At 51.2% G+C, this 14,776-nt stretch overlaps 1 protein-coding gene across 2 annotated transcripts in view; it reads right to left on the bottom strand.

The window, feature by feature from the left end:
* HEXD (hexosaminidase D) overlaps positions 1-14,755 on the bottom strand; it is a 34,082-nt gene extending 19,327 nt beyond the window's left edge. Inside the window, exons 1-8 of one of the 2 annotated variants that reach the window (XM_045888212.3) lie at positions 14,616-14,755; positions 12,964-13,102; positions 8,286-8,395; positions 6,221-6,308; positions 2,677-2,841; positions 1,902-2,085; positions 934-1,005; positions 326-521 (exon numbers count right to left, since the gene is read on the bottom strand). In XM_045888212.3, the coding sequence (XP_045744168.1) occupies positions 326-521; positions 934-1,005; positions 1,902-2,085; positions 2,677-2,841; positions 6,221-6,308; positions 8,286-8,395; positions 12,964-13,102; positions 14,616-14,755 (1,094 nt within the window). Of the gene's footprint in view, positions 1-325; positions 522-933; positions 1,006-1,856; positions 2,086-2,676; positions 2,842-6,220; positions 6,309-8,285; positions 8,396-12,963; positions 13,103-14,615 lie in introns of both variants that reach the window. The other variant, XM_064582432.1, reaches the window with a different exon arrangement.
* Positions 14,756-14,776: the final 21 nt, after the last annotated feature.

The raw sequence follows: 14,776 nt of genomic DNA, 5'->3' as shown, positions 1-14,776 counted from the left end.
CAGCTCACTTTTCAAATGGTGCGAAATCCCTAAAGAGATAAAATCTGTCTCATGCCGGCCGTACGTGAGACAAGGTATGTGTGAGGCTGCTGACAGTGCAGAGGGGACCAGGGTGTGTCGTGGTCCCAGACACCCTGAGTGGCGTCCACTCTGCAGAGTTTGGGGGACGGCTGCGGGGGTGTTAGGTCCCCAGCCCCTCCCCAGGGAGGGCTGAGGCCCAGACTGGACGGGCCAAGGAAGGTGGTCTGTCCCGGACGACCAGCGCTGTTCGGCCCCTCCTGGGCAGGCCAGCCCGAGAGCTTCCCCAGGGCCTGCATGGCCTTACCTCTGCCAGCCGGTCAGGACGATGCCCTGCAGCATGTCCGCGGGCCCACTGGCCGCCACCTGCAGCCACTGCACGTTGTTCCTGAGGTGGTGCTCGATGGGGGTCAGGGCCTGGCTTGCCCCCGTAGCCCCCTTGAAGGCGCTGGCAGCCCACAGCCGGAGAAAACCACACTTTCGGTACTTTTCCATGAGAAGAGCTAGGCGAGAAAGTGAGTGGTGTGATGGGCCTGGGTCCGAGGAGCTGCGGCCGCCAAGCTGGGACACTGCACTCGTCCAGACCAGAAAGCAGGAGGAGCCCCCAGCTGCCAGCTCCAGTTCCGGGCAGACTGAAATCTCAGCAAGAGAAGAGACACCTGCCACGTGCAGGTGAGCGCTAGTCCACCTGCTCGTTAGGAAAAGAGCAGACAGAACGGGACGTCTCGCGAGTGACCCGGTGCAGGACGTGTGCCGGGTGCTCCCACGGCTGGCCACGGCTCACTCGGGGAGGGGCCTTCGGGGAAGCGGAGGCTGTTGGCAGGATCCTGATGAACCAAGGGACCGAGGCCCCCGCACGCCCCCAGCTGGGCAGTCAGGGCTCCAGGGTCTCTTGGCCGTGGCCAGGGTACTGACCTTTGCCGTGGACGTCCAGGTCGGCCCCGTAGTCCCAGAGCACGGGCTCCACCAGCCGTGGTACCCCCGATGCTGGGGGCGGGAGAGCGGCTGTGAGCCGAGAGCTGCCTGGACACAGCCCCGCAGCCCCCAGTCCTGGCCTTACAACAGAGCCCGGGCTGACTTGTTCAGGGTGCCTGTGCTTTAAGTACAGACTCGACACAGCTGTGTTTTTGACGGTAAATGCTGCAACCTGACATCGGCCAACTTTGGCAATGACCAGACTCTGAGAGTTCTGTGAAAAGTGAGCCCCCCCGGCCGGGGGTCCCAGAGCTCCCTGCAGGGGAAATGCTCTGCATGCTGCAGTAGGGGCGCCGGGACCGGGTGCAGCAGGAACACATCGCTACTTGGATTTAACTCTAACTAATCTTACGAGAACCCAAATGGCCACACGTGGGTCGGGGCTGCCTCGAGGACACCCCAGCCTTCCAGAGGCTGGGGCAATGGCCAGACTCTGGGCTGGGGCTCTGAGTGGACCACAGGGTGTGTCTCTGGTCTCACCCCAGAGCCTCAGACAGGGTGAGCCCTGGGGCTGGAGGGACTGCTACTTTCCTTGACCAGCAGCCAACGTGAGCCTCAGCCACAGCCCCTGTAGGCTGGCCACAGCGTCCTGTGAGGCCGAGGCGGCCAGGAGCACTGGACACTCAAGGCCCGGTGGGACCCTCTTACCCCCATCACCCTCCTCCTGCTGGCCAGGCCCATCAGGGCCCCGTGGCTACTCTCGGGTTCAGGCCTAACACTCTGCACTCCTGTAAGACTTGCAAATGCCTTCTGGGGGAATGGCAGTTTTGTGTGAGAAAGTTTGGAGAGCGGCTCTAAGGGAGTCGCCTGGACTGAGAGCTTTGGGGCAGGGGTCCCAGAGTCCGCCCCCAGCAGCTGCTCGCCTCCTCGCTCCCGGCACCAGAGGCCTGGCGGATGCACCAGCCGACCTGAGAGTTGGTCCTCGGGGATGGCCCGCAGCATGTCGTCCCACACCAGGGGCCTCGTGGCAGGGTGCTGGGCCAGCACGTGGCAGGCCACCGCCTTTATGTGGGACAGACACAGTCTTGCTTTGGTGTTATGCTCCTGCTGCAGCCACTGCCTTGAGGCCTCGCCCTCTCCAAGGTAATAGACCTGGAAGGAAGCACAGGACGATTTGGCCCCGGATCACCCGGCCTCACCGCGGGCGCGCTGGGGAGAGACCTGGCTCAGGCCATGTCCCCCAGGATGTCAGTGGCAGCTGCCCGTGTGGAGGGGCTGGTGAAGGGGGCCCTCCTCCTTCACCGAGACCTAACTTCCACTGCAGGCTGCCTTCAAGCATTCACAGCAGCCCAAGGGCAGAAATAACCGAGGTGTCCACCAGCCAGCAAGCAGATAAACAACGTGGGGATGGTCTCTGCCACTGCTGGGGTGTGGACAGCATGGCTGTTTCGGGTCACAGCCCAGCCCTCGTCCGTCCCGCAGGGTGCAGCTCGCCGTGCTCAGCAACATGGCTTTGCCCGCACGAGGTCACAGGTTAGCTGGGATGGACGCCCTCACCGGGGGACGTCTCCTCGGCCAGCTCTTCTTTGTCCTTTGGCACGTGGACTATTTTTCTATGTAAGAAAATAGCCCACAAGGTGGGACAAGGAGCCCTTGAAATGAGGAAGAGGGGCTGCTACAGCACTGGGAGGGACACGCCAGGTAGGCGAGGCTCAGGGGTGGAAGAAGCATTGAGGGACCCACCTCGTCACAGCCGACATGGAGCCACCGGGCACCCGGGTGCAGCTCCATGACCTGGCTGATCATAGCTCCCACCAGCGCCAGGGACTCCGCCTCGTGGGGGTTCAGGGTGTTGGGGAAAAGTGCTACTTCTCGGAGGTGAGCGAGAGCCTCGTGCTTCAGCACAAACTGCGGAGAGACGGGAGGTGACACTGCGAGACAGAAGCCTGCAGCTGAACCGAGCAAGGGCTGGCTCCAGGTCACCCCAGAGGGCACTGGTGGGCCGGGCTGAGCCTGTGGCTGGCTCATGGCCCTTTCCATCCGATCTATCTGGGCCCGGGGAGAAAAGTTAAAGCCAGGCTCACAATCAGATCGAGCTGCCACCAGCTGGAATGTGAGGGGTGACCGTGGACATGAGAGCCACAGTGCTGACACACTCTCCTCACACCCCGGCTGACTGGGGACCACACACACACACACACACACACAGCCAAGGCAGACGGGGGACTGGCTGAACTCCCAGCGTCCCCAGCCCCTGCGGCACAGGGTGGGTCCTCACGGCCCCAGCACACCACTGCCCAGACCCTGGCTGACTACCAGCCCTGAAGACAGAGGGGTGGCCCCTAGGAAGCCAGGCCAAAAATACAAGTACGAATAAAACACTAACAGAGGGATCAGTAGCCACACGCAGCTGGGGAGACAGACCCTGCAGACTGAATGCAGGCAATTTACAACCACCTGCAGGAGCAAAAGTCAGATTCGCAGTATTATCTGAAATATCCAATTTCCAACCAAAAATCATGAGATGTGCAAATAAACTGGAAAGTGGAACCCAGACTCAGGGAAAAAGCCAGTCGGACCCTGATATCAGATTTATCGGATGACTACTCAAAGAAACTATTCTGAAAATGTTCCCAGAATTAAAGGAAACTATTAATAATACTGAAAAATGGGCTCCACAGCAGACCTGACATGTCAGAAGGAACAGTGATTGTGGTGGCAGACCAACAGGAATTACTCAGTCTGAACAACAGAGAGAAAAGGAGAGAGCCAAGAGCCTCAGAAGCCCATGCGATGACATCAGGCACACCCCCCCCGGGTGGAGGGGAGAGAAGGGGCACAGAAGCACTTGAGGACATGGCCCAAAACTTCACAAAAGTGAAAACAGAGTTCCAAGAAGCTCAACAAAACCCAAGCAGGATAAATGGAAAGAAACTCAAACCTAGAAGTCATAACCAAACTGCTACAAGGCAAACACAAACAGGAAGTCTTGAAAAGATCAAGAAAAGAGAAGAAAAACTTAAGGAAATAATATTGTAATTAAAGGCTGACATACCATGTTCATGGATTGGAAAATCCAACAGAGTAGAGCTGATTTTCCCCCAAACTGATTTACATTTAATGCAATTTCAATCAAAATCCCAACAAGGTTTCTTCTTTTTTAAAGATTTTACTTATTTGAGAGAGAGAGAGAGAAAACGAGCTAGCAGGGGGAGGGGCAGAGGGAGAGAATCTGAGGTAGACTCTCCACTGAGCAGGGAGCCCAACACAGGGCTCAATTCCAGGATCCTGAGATCATGACCTGAGCCGAAGGCAGATGCTTAACAGACTAGGTCACCCAGGTGCCCCAATCCCAGCAAGGTTTCTTACAGATGTAAAAACAACTGAGTCTAAAATACACATGGGGAAGCAAAGGGAGCAGAATAGACAAAGCAACTCTGAAAAAGAAGAATAAAGTTGGAGGAATCTTATTACCTGATTTTATTTAAGATTCACAGTAAAGCTACAATAATCAAGATAAGGTGGTACCAACAAAGGGACAGATGCATAGACCAATGAAACAGAATAGTTCAGACCCTCACAAATAAGGTCAACTGATTTTTGACAAAGGTACAAAAGCAATTCCAAATTCTAAAGAGAGGCTAATCTTTCAGTAAGTGCTGTTGGCATGACTGGCCATCTCAAGTGGTCACACAGCATAATGCAAAAAACAATGAACCTCACACCTTACATAAAAATTAACTCAACATGGACCGTAAGTGGAAAGTGTGTAAATGTAGAACTTTAGAAGGAAATAGGAAAAATCTTCACGACCAGGTGACTGACAGAGTTCTTAGAAATGACACCAAAAGCACAATCCATCAAAGCAAAACTGAGAAACTGGACCCATCAAAATTAGAGACTTTTGCTCTTTGAGTACACTAAGGGAATGAAAAAATAAAGCACAGATTGGGAGCAAATAGTTGCAAATCACAGATCTAATGAAAGACTTGTATCCAGAATTTCCAAAGAACTTAAGAACTCAACAGTTCAGAAGATGAAACATGCAAAATGCTTGCAGTTATTTCACCAAAGAGGACATCCTGATGGCAAGTAAATGCATGTTAACAGTCTTTCTCCAGAAGAAACCAACCCTGAGGACACCCGACCTTGGACATCTGGCCTCCAGAACTGTGAGAGAGCACACTTCTGCGGGTTTAAGTGACCTGGTTGAGGTCCTTTGCTGCAGTGGCCCCAGAAAACAAACCCACTCAGAGCAGGCCCCTCAAGGAGCAGGAGTGGGGGAATGACTGGGAGAAAGGGTGGGAGTGGCACTGCTGGGGACCTTCGGGCACACAGGCTGGACGCAGAGGGTTGGTGGGTGCTGACCTGAGAGAGGAGTAAGGGCAGCAGGACCACACAATGGCCCGAAGTGCAGGGGGATGAGGGTGCCAGAACAGGGCGGAGGAGCCAGGCTCTGGTGGTCATGAGGACAAAGGGGAAGCAGGAGTGGACATGGCACTGTATGGAGAGGGAGCGTCAGCTGAGGAGGGAGAACTCGAGAGGAGTCATGGGGACCGCCGCTGTGTCCAGGGGGCTAGCAGAAGCAGCACAGCCAGGGGTGGGGGGCTGGGAGGGACCAGCTGGGGCTGCAAAAAGCCCAAGTCAAGGGTGAGGGGCCAGAACGTGTCGCTACATTTAGTGACCTGGAGGGACGCTCTGTGGGCCGCAGCCTGTGGTGGTGGGAAGTGAGGAGACCAGAGAGCTCGGCAGGGAGTGCCAACCAGGAAAGCTGGGGGCCTGAGCACGGGAGACACGGCTGCGGCAGGGGAAGGGGCGCATGGCTGGACGGGAAGAAAGTGCCTCTGGTGCAATCTGCGCTTGAACACCTGGGGTAGGGCAGCCCACAGGGCTAGCAGCTGTGTCCATTACAGGAAACCACGGAACCTGTAGCCATTAAATCAGTGCTGTGTTTAATCTGCTGCCCATCTTCTGATGCAGATGTGAGAAATACTTCTGAAGATCACATAGGAGCTTGGGAAAATACTTTCAGTATTAAGTGATGAATACAAGTTAAAAAGAAAACAACTCGACCCTCGGGGCTCCATGGGAATTGGGCATCCCCCACTGGCTCCTTCCCTCCATTCCTTGGACAGAGGTTGCTCTGACCTAGAGCTCCATGCCCTTCAGCCATTTGCAGGGCAGGGGCTTCTGAGAAAGAGTTGCTCCCTGCCTGTGGCTGGCCACTGCCTATGTGCCCCCGAGCCCCACACCTGGGCACCAGGTAACTTCTGTTCCTCCCACTTACCTCCATGTGTCCAAATGTCTGCACCAATGGAATGACCTCTAGCTCGTTCAGTGTAGCCAGATGTAGGATCTCCTTGATTTCAGGGGGACTAGGAGACAAAGATCATCCAGAGGTTCACTGCAGCCCGTTCACACCAGCTCCAGTTCACTCCAGCCTGTTCACACTCCAGGAGCTGTTCACACCAGCCCCTGTTCACACTCCAGCCACTGTTCACACCAGCTCCTGTTCCCACTCCAGGCCCTGTTCACACTCCAGCCCATTCACACCAGCTCCTGTTCACACTCCAGTCCCTGTTCACAACAGCTCCTGTTCACACTCCAGGCCCTGTTCACACTCCAGCCCATTCACACCAGCCCCTGTTCACACTCCAGGCCCTGTTCACACTCCAGCCCATTCACACCAGCTCCTATTCACTCCAGCCCCTGTTCACATCAGCTCCTGTTCACACTCCAGCCGCTGTTCACTCTTGCACTCCTGTTCATGCTCCCCCTCCCTTGTCAGGTTCTAGGGGGGATTCTCCTGGGGAAACTAGTACAGTCACTATTTCCAAAAAGCTCAAAAGATATTCCTAAGGTTTCAGAGAGGGCTCCCACCCTATAATTTGGGAAAATGATGCTCTGCTATGTCAAGTAATGGTTTGGTTTTTACCAGTTATTCTTACCAAACTCTATAAAGAAGCTGAAGTCATTTTACAAGAAACTGGGCCATACAGGGAATCATATTCTACAACAGGGGTTGGCAGATGGGCTCAGGACAAATTCACCTGCCTGTCTTCATACAGCCCATGACCTAAGAATGGTTTCTACAGTTTAACATGGTTGAGAAAAATCAAAAGAAGAAAAATATTTTATGTGAAAGTTACATGAAATTCCTATTTCAGTGCCCGCAAGTAGAGTTTTATTGGAACTCAGCCATGGCCACTCATTGACATTACTGTCCATGGCTGGCTGCTCATGCCCGCCCAGATTGCTGCAGCAGAGACCAGGCAGGCTGCACAATAAAACTGACTGGCCCTTTACAGAGGAGCTGGTGACCCCTTTAATAAAAAAAATTTAAAAGACCATCAAGGTTACACGGGGGGGGGCGGGGGGACTCATCCCCCTGGGGGTTAGCGACCTCGGTGAGCACACCTGAGGGTGGGAATGCTCTGGGGGGCGCGGATGACACCCGGGAAGGGCTGGCTGCCTGCTCTGGCATCAGCTTTCATACACGAGTCTATCTCAAGAAGAAGGTGAGTTCCAGTTTCCATGTGTGTGTTTGAACCATCGCTTAACCAGTTCTATGAATGTATGGACTTCAAATAGACCTTTTCCAAGCTTCACAGGTACCCTAGCATTGTTTCCACTTAAAAAACAAACAAATGAACAAAACATGTGCCTCATAAGAAAAACAGAGCAGCATGAAAAGAACAGAAACTTCCAGTAAGCTCACTGCAGTGTTAACCTCTGGACACACCCGTGGGGCACGAACCCCCTGCGGAGTTTTCACACAGAGCTGAACCTCTCTCCAGAGTGGCCCACCAGCTGGACGTCTATTTCTCACCCTTGTGAACACAGAGCATCACAACCTTTTAAAAACCTTCACCAATTTGATAGCCAAAATGGCATTTCACTCATTTTAATTCACTTTGTTACTATCATATGCTTATTGGCCATTTTAATTTTTTGGAGGGAATCAGCCCACATGTCCTTTGCTCATCTTCTTTTTAGGGTGTTACTGATTTACATGGACACCATAACTCTGAAGCCAAGCGGGTGCACCCGTGGCCACCACATCTGCTTTGACTGATTCTGACCCCTCCCCCTTTAATCTTTCCTTTCCTGATGAGGGTTCCAACCGCGGCCTTAAAAGCAGCGTTCCCCTCCCCTTGCCCCCCCGGCTCCCCCCATCTTCTCCCTTCCCCTAAATGTTTTCAAATTCTCTCCAGTAAATGTATTTTATTTTTGTAACTAAGACATGAGTTTAAAAGCCAGAAGAGGGCTGCCCCACCACAGCCAAACCCTCGCCTGCCCTGCCCACACCTCTGGGTGGCCCCGCACATCTGCTTCTCCGTGGCTGGGGATACCTGTACGCGTGCTTGGCTCTCAGCAGCCTGAGGCGGCCCTCGTAGGGAAACATGTCTTCATACTCGAGGAGGAGCCCATTGGCGCCCAAGGCATGGAACAGAGGAAAGACCTGGGGGAACAGGGATGCTATGAGGAAGCAGTCATCTGCAGGAAGGTGACAGACGTGCAACGTGTGAACTGTCTTCCTGCCTGTGGACAAGGGTTATATTTGACATTCACATTACTCCCGGAAACATTTAACCTGGAACGTGTACTTTGTGTTACACCAAATCAAACTCTAACACTGCACCCTGTTCACTCGGCACAGGGTGGGTCTGTACCTATGGAACAGAGCTGTGGCTCAGCCTCATGGCTCAGCCAGGAGGCGGTGAGGGGCTGAGGGTGTGGCGGAGAGTGGGCTGTTCCTGGCTGCGCTCATGGGGCCTCCCCTTGCTCACCCCCACTTCCTCCTCTACCTTTGTGTCAAAGGATATGAATTCCTATCCTCAAGCAGTATCAGGATTGGTCCATGTTTACCATACAGAACTGAGATTTTCTTCTAGTCCGATGTCAAGGCTGTGGTGGAAAAGACATTATGGACGCCACCGGAGGGGCCTCCTGCAGGTATCGAAACAGCAACCCCTCCCCGGACAAGGGTCACTGCAGGTTCCACAAGATTTTAACACTCCTGTTGACGTGTCTGTCAAAGTTTTCCTTTCCCAGGAGTATGGGGACATTCTGAAGCAAGCTGGATGGAAGAAGGAAACAGCCTGGGGCTAAAACTTTACCGTAGACAAGTCAGAATCAGTAGTTTTCTGCAAATTACAAAAAAGAGGCAGACAGACTGGAGTGGAGCGAGCTAATGCAGGCCAGGCATGCGGATAACGCAACATAATGGTCTTGGCATTTTCCCATTTGCTCAGCATTTTTGCTTCTGGTTTGCTTCTCAGCCTCGTGTGGCCATCTGACCACTGCAGCCTGTTTGGCACTTTGGCTGCTGGGGTTGGTGGCGATCCTTTGTGCCATGGGTGGTGAGGAGGCTGTGAGGCCGGGCGGCCCAGCTGTCCCCAGCACATACTCCGGCCCAGTGCTAGGCACGGGGCTGGGATGGAGAGGGTCCTCGCTGTAAAACTGCACAAGCGTGCACACATGTGGGGCATGATACGCTGAGCCTCTTGCATCTGTCGTTGAGACTCGACATCGTTTCCCCTACTTTCCGCTTTTCTGACTGCAGTATTTCTAAGCAAATCCCAGACAACACAACTGTTCACGTATACATACTTCGATATATATCCCTGATGAAGATTTTTTACAAAAGCACAACCACAACACCATTATCCCACTTAACCAAATCTTTAATATCATCCGTGCTCAAATTTTCCTGTGTTTAAAATCTTTTCACATGTGGCTTGTTTGAACCCAGTCCAGTGAAGGTCCATACACTGCATTGTTTGAATGGATCTTTTAAGGTTCTCTGATTTTTAATAGTCCCTTCTGCTTTTTTTAATTTGGAATTTATTTGTTGAAGAAACCAAGTCACTTGTTTTGTATGATTTTCCAAATTTTGGATGGGTGGTATTCTCAAGATGTCCTGTAGCATATTTGCCTATTTCCTACTCTTGTGCGTGCTGGTGGTTAGACATGAAGGGGTGATTGGATCCAGGTGTCATTCTTTTGGCAAGAATACTTCACAGATGGTTCTAGAAGTCACAAGTCTGCCTGCCCCACCGGAGTGATGAGGGGCATCAGCCAGACCCATGCCTCGCACTTCTGCCTAATGGTTTCAGCCACCGCTGACATTCGCACCCCGTGCACTGAACAGGAGCTGCACGGAGGTGACTCTCCAATTATGTGTTGGCTGGGATGCTTCCTTAAGGAGGAATTTACTCTCAGCAATTATTTGGTTACTCCAAATAATTGTGTGATGCTGCAGCAGCTGGTGCTTGTTCTTCAGTAAATTCACTCACTTCTTGGATGTTCACAATAGCTGGCCTGTGGCTTTCACACCCGAAGGTCAGTTTGGTTGGATACAAAATCCTTCAGTATCTTAAATACGTGACTCCCTCGTCTTCGGTCATAAAATGCTGCCATCAAAGTATCTGATGCTGATCTAATTATCCTTCCCTCATACAGAACTTGTACCTTTTTCCTGTGTGCCCAAGAGTTGTTCATTTTCATTTTCTTTGAAGTCTCATACATTTACTGAAAGATTTACTTAGCGTCTATCATCTTCGATATACGGTATGCCTTTTCTTTTTTTTTAAAATTTATTTATTATTTGAGGGAGAGAGTGAGAGAGCACATGAGTGGGGGAAGGGGCAGAGGGAGAGGGTCTCAAGCAACCCCCCTGCCCAGAGTTTGGAGACTGACTCCAGGCTTGATCCCACAACCCATGAGATCATGATCTGAGCTGAAACCAAGAGTCAGACGCTCAGCCGACCGAGCCACCCAGGCGCCCCAGGTATGCCCTCTCAACATGCAGATCCAAGTATTCTTAAATTTCAGGACAGTGTTTCTGTAGTTTCTGAGCATTTGTCCTACAGCATTGCTTTGGTTCTCTTCTTGGGGGACTCTTGCAAACTGAAAACAAGCCTACGATACAGTGCCTTCCTCATCAAGAGGTGGTGTCTATTCACAGTCTTGAATCTGGGCTGACTTTAGACTTGCTTTCCAAGAGGAGCACTAGGCCGAGGAAGGCTTGCGGCTTTGGCTCCCATGCTCTCAAAGCAGTCGTGTGACGGCCACACTGGGAGAGGCTGGCCTAGCCTCTGAGAGGACAGGCGCCCACAAGGAGGACTAGAACCCAGGTGTCCACTGGACAGCCAGCACTGACTGCTGGACATGTGAGGCCATCTTGGACCATCAGGTGTTCCTAGTTGTCAGGAGACTGCCAACAGCGGAGGGAGCCCAGGGTGGACCAGCAGAATCACCCACCAGCCCATGGAAACAGAAGGAATGGTGAATTGCTGTCTTAAGCCTCAAAGTTTGGGGCAGTTGGCCCCCCAGCAGCAGAGAGCTGAGGGGGCTCCAGGTGTAGGTGAGTTGGACCTTCTTTGCATTTGTCAGAATGCTTTTTATCTCTTCACGTGTGACATTCTCTTTTTCCTTATTTATTTCCCAACAGTATGCTTTCCATGGCGTCTGCTCACTTCTGTTCTTCTGCTTTAGTCTGTTTTTTTGGCCACAGGCTCCCTCTCCTTCCTCCGCATCCCTGCTCCCCGTATTAGAACCTTTTCTCTGCTTTACTTCCAATGTTCCTGTCCAGTTCCCCATGGATTCTCTCAACACTGTGTTCTTAATGTGGGGCTCGGTCTTTCTAGAAGTTTCCGAAGGTATTTCTGAGAGCCTTAGGCCTCTCCAGCATCTTCTTCTGAGTCTTTTTGCACTCACTCTCAAACTGCCGCCAGTGAAACCTCTCCCCCATTCCTCTCGACAGAGGACCTGTGTTTGTGGGCCTGTTTTCTGTCTTCTGGTCTTGGCCCTGTCAGAACTCCTTCCTCCCTCCTCCATCACCTCCTGCCTGGCACCTAATCCCATGTGGGTGGTATGCTGTACCACTCGCATTTGGGGATTCACGGGGATATCTGCATACCTACCTTGAAGAGTGTACTGGTTTTCTAGGGCTGCTGTAACAAATTACCACAAACTGGGTGGCTTAATACAATGAGAATTTATTCTCTTCCAGGTCTAGGGTCAGAAATAAAAATATCAGGGTGTGGGCAGGGCAGTGCTCTCTCTGAAGGCTCCAGGGAAGAACCCTTCCTTGCCTCTTCTAGCTTCTGGTGTTGCTGGCAGTCCTGGCATTCCTTGGCTTGTAGATGCATCCCTCCAATCTCTGCCTCTGTCCCCACAGGTGCCCCCCCGTGTCTAAATATCCCTCTCCTGGGGCGCCTGGGTGGCTCAGTCGTTAAGCGTCTGCCTCCGGGTCATGGTCCCAGGGTCCTGGGATCGAGCCCCGCATCGGGCTTCCTGCTCAGCGGGAAGTCTGCTTCTCCCTCTCCCACTCCCCCTACTTGTGTTCCCTCTCTTGCTGTCTCTCTGTCAAATAAATAAAATCTTAAAATAAATAAATAAATATCCCTCTCCTTTTTTTTTTTTAAGATTTTATTTATTTATTTGACAGAGAGAGAGAGTGAGCACAAGCAGGGGGAGCGGCAGGCAGAGGGAGAAGCGGGCTCCCTGCTCTGCGGGACTTGATCCCAGGACTCTGAGATCATGACCCGAGCCAAAGGCAGACGCTTAACCAACTGAGTCAGCCAAGTGCCCCTAAAATTCCCTCTTCTTATAAGGACATCACTCACTGGATTAGGACTATCCTACTCCAATACAGCCTCATCTTATGTTGATTATAATTGCAAAGACTCTGTTTCCAACTGAGGTTACATTCATAGGTACGAGTAGCTAAGATTTGAACATTATCTTTTTGGGAGACACAATTCAGCCCACAACAAAGAGGCTGTGGGTCTCCTTTGTTGTGTTCCCCCCTCCCCCTGCCCCCTTTTGCTATCCTTTTGCAACTGCTCTGTTTTATGAAGAGATTTGGGGGGAAACTCAAAATCTATGCTGCCGCCAACATCATGCCCCTGCCTAGAACCCCAGGGTTGCACTCTAAGCACACATTTCTACAGAATACTGTTCACAGCTTTGAAGACCAAACCCAAGGCAAGGGAGATCATCTAGAGGGAAAGGGGCTCTTACCTCAGAGAGGTAGGAAACCTTTGGTGGAGCTCCTTTAAGGTCCAAATGAACTAATCGCATCTTAAATGGTGAAGAACCTGACATTTCACTATTTTTCATGAAGTCATATAACAAAAATCTCTTGTCTGGGCACTTCTTCCTAGTGGAGAAATTCAAAGTTATAAATGGGCAGAGGCCCCTTTTAGCCCTTGCCCTTCCACTCTGTGTTTCCATTCCCACACGCCCAGGTTTGCTTTATTCACTGGGAGGAAAACTCATTTCACCAACATGAAAATGAATCAAGAAGTCTACCTCATGCTCAAATAGTGTTCAAATAGAGGGACCTCTGCCATTTAATTATTATTTGCCCCTAAAATAGAATAGCACTGGTTTCCTCATAAGATGGCTATGATCTATAATAACACAAATGACTGCAAAATAATTTTGTTTTAAAGACTGTCTTAAGTTGTGCATACTATGCTAGTGAAAACAGGCAGATATATATAAACATCTTTCACGTCTTACAATGTTTCTGTAGAAAATTTATCCTTAATTTTATTTTACTTTCAAGAGCAGTAAAAATACTTTACATTTCTAGAGCTCAAATCAGCTTAGTTGTACGGAAAAAGAAACTAAAAATTTAGTCTAAGTCAGAGAAAACTGTCTAGGATTTAAAACAGACCGCTGATAATTTGAAAAGCAAATGAGCCACGAGTACATCAGGGCTAACTAGCTTCTATTAAAGTAAAGGAAGTGTCTGGATGACAGTGAGGCAGCTGGGAAAGAGTGCAATCTTCCCCCCCCCCCCCCCGCTATTATAAAAACACAAAGGATAGGATGAGAAAAGTGAAAGAAAATCTTTGCATATTGGTCACGTTTACAGCTCAGTAATTCAAACTACTCATTCTGTGTGAGGACTCATAAATCCCTGACCTTAAGAAGTCTATTATAAAGCAGGAAAGATAAAATAGACGCACACAGAAACCAGATTTTTTTTTTTAAGAAATTATATTCAAAACTATCTCAATGACAAAATTCTCAAGGCAATTACCTAAATTACCAGCTGATGGGTGCATGAGTTTTGTGAAAACGCATTTTGAAAACTGCTTTTAAAGCTGAATTGTTTAGGGACGCCTGGGTGGCTCAGATGGTTAAGCATCTGCCTTCGGCTCAGGTCATGATCCCAGGGTCCTGGGATCGAGCCCACATCGGGCTCCTTGCTCCGCGGGAAGCCTGCTTCTCCCTCTCCCTCTGTCTGCCTACTTGTGATTTCTTTCTCTCTCTCTCTCTGTCAAATAAATAAATAAAATCTTAAAAAAAAAAAAGCTGAATTGTTTAAAAATCTCACAAGCCAAACCTATTTTCCAGGGACTAGGCTCAAACACTTCCAGGCTGAGAAGTGTGCACTGGTGCTGTGAACACCCCCTCGTACTCAGAGAGAAACCTGCTCCCGCGGCTGCATCGCTGGGCTAAGAGGGATGCTGACATCTTACCTGCGGCAGACGCACTGGCTTAACAGCGTTAGGTCTCCGCAAAATCTAAAGGAAAAGAACCAGAGAAGTCCCTGTTTCACTTGTCACGCGTGTGCTAATCTCTCTGCTCGGATTCCCTCCTGCACCGAGTCTGCAGAGATGGGCTTATTCCGAACCCCTGGGTGGGAGGTCACTACTTACCAGACGAACGGCTCAGGGCTCGGGCGGAGGCCAAGAGCGCCTGCAGGCGATGACCCGCACTGGTCTCCCCCGCGCCAGGGGCGCTGCGCAGCCCTCTTCAGTCCGACGATCGCACCAACGCTTTCTTTCCGCTGTACCATCAGCAAGCTACTCGCCGTCTT

The sequence above is a fragment of the Mirounga angustirostris genome, unplaced genomic scaffold, assembly GCF_029215605.1.
Source record: "Mirounga angustirostris isolate CCGP_5_RB_7025 unplaced genomic scaffold, mMirAng1.0.hap1 SCAF_17, whole genome shotgun sequence".
Lineage (NCBI taxonomy): Eukaryota > Metazoa > Chordata > Mammalia > Carnivora > Phocidae > Mirounga > Mirounga angustirostris.
The sequence above is the reverse complement of the archived record's forward strand: the minus strand, read 5'-3'. Positions and strand labels throughout refer to the sequence as shown.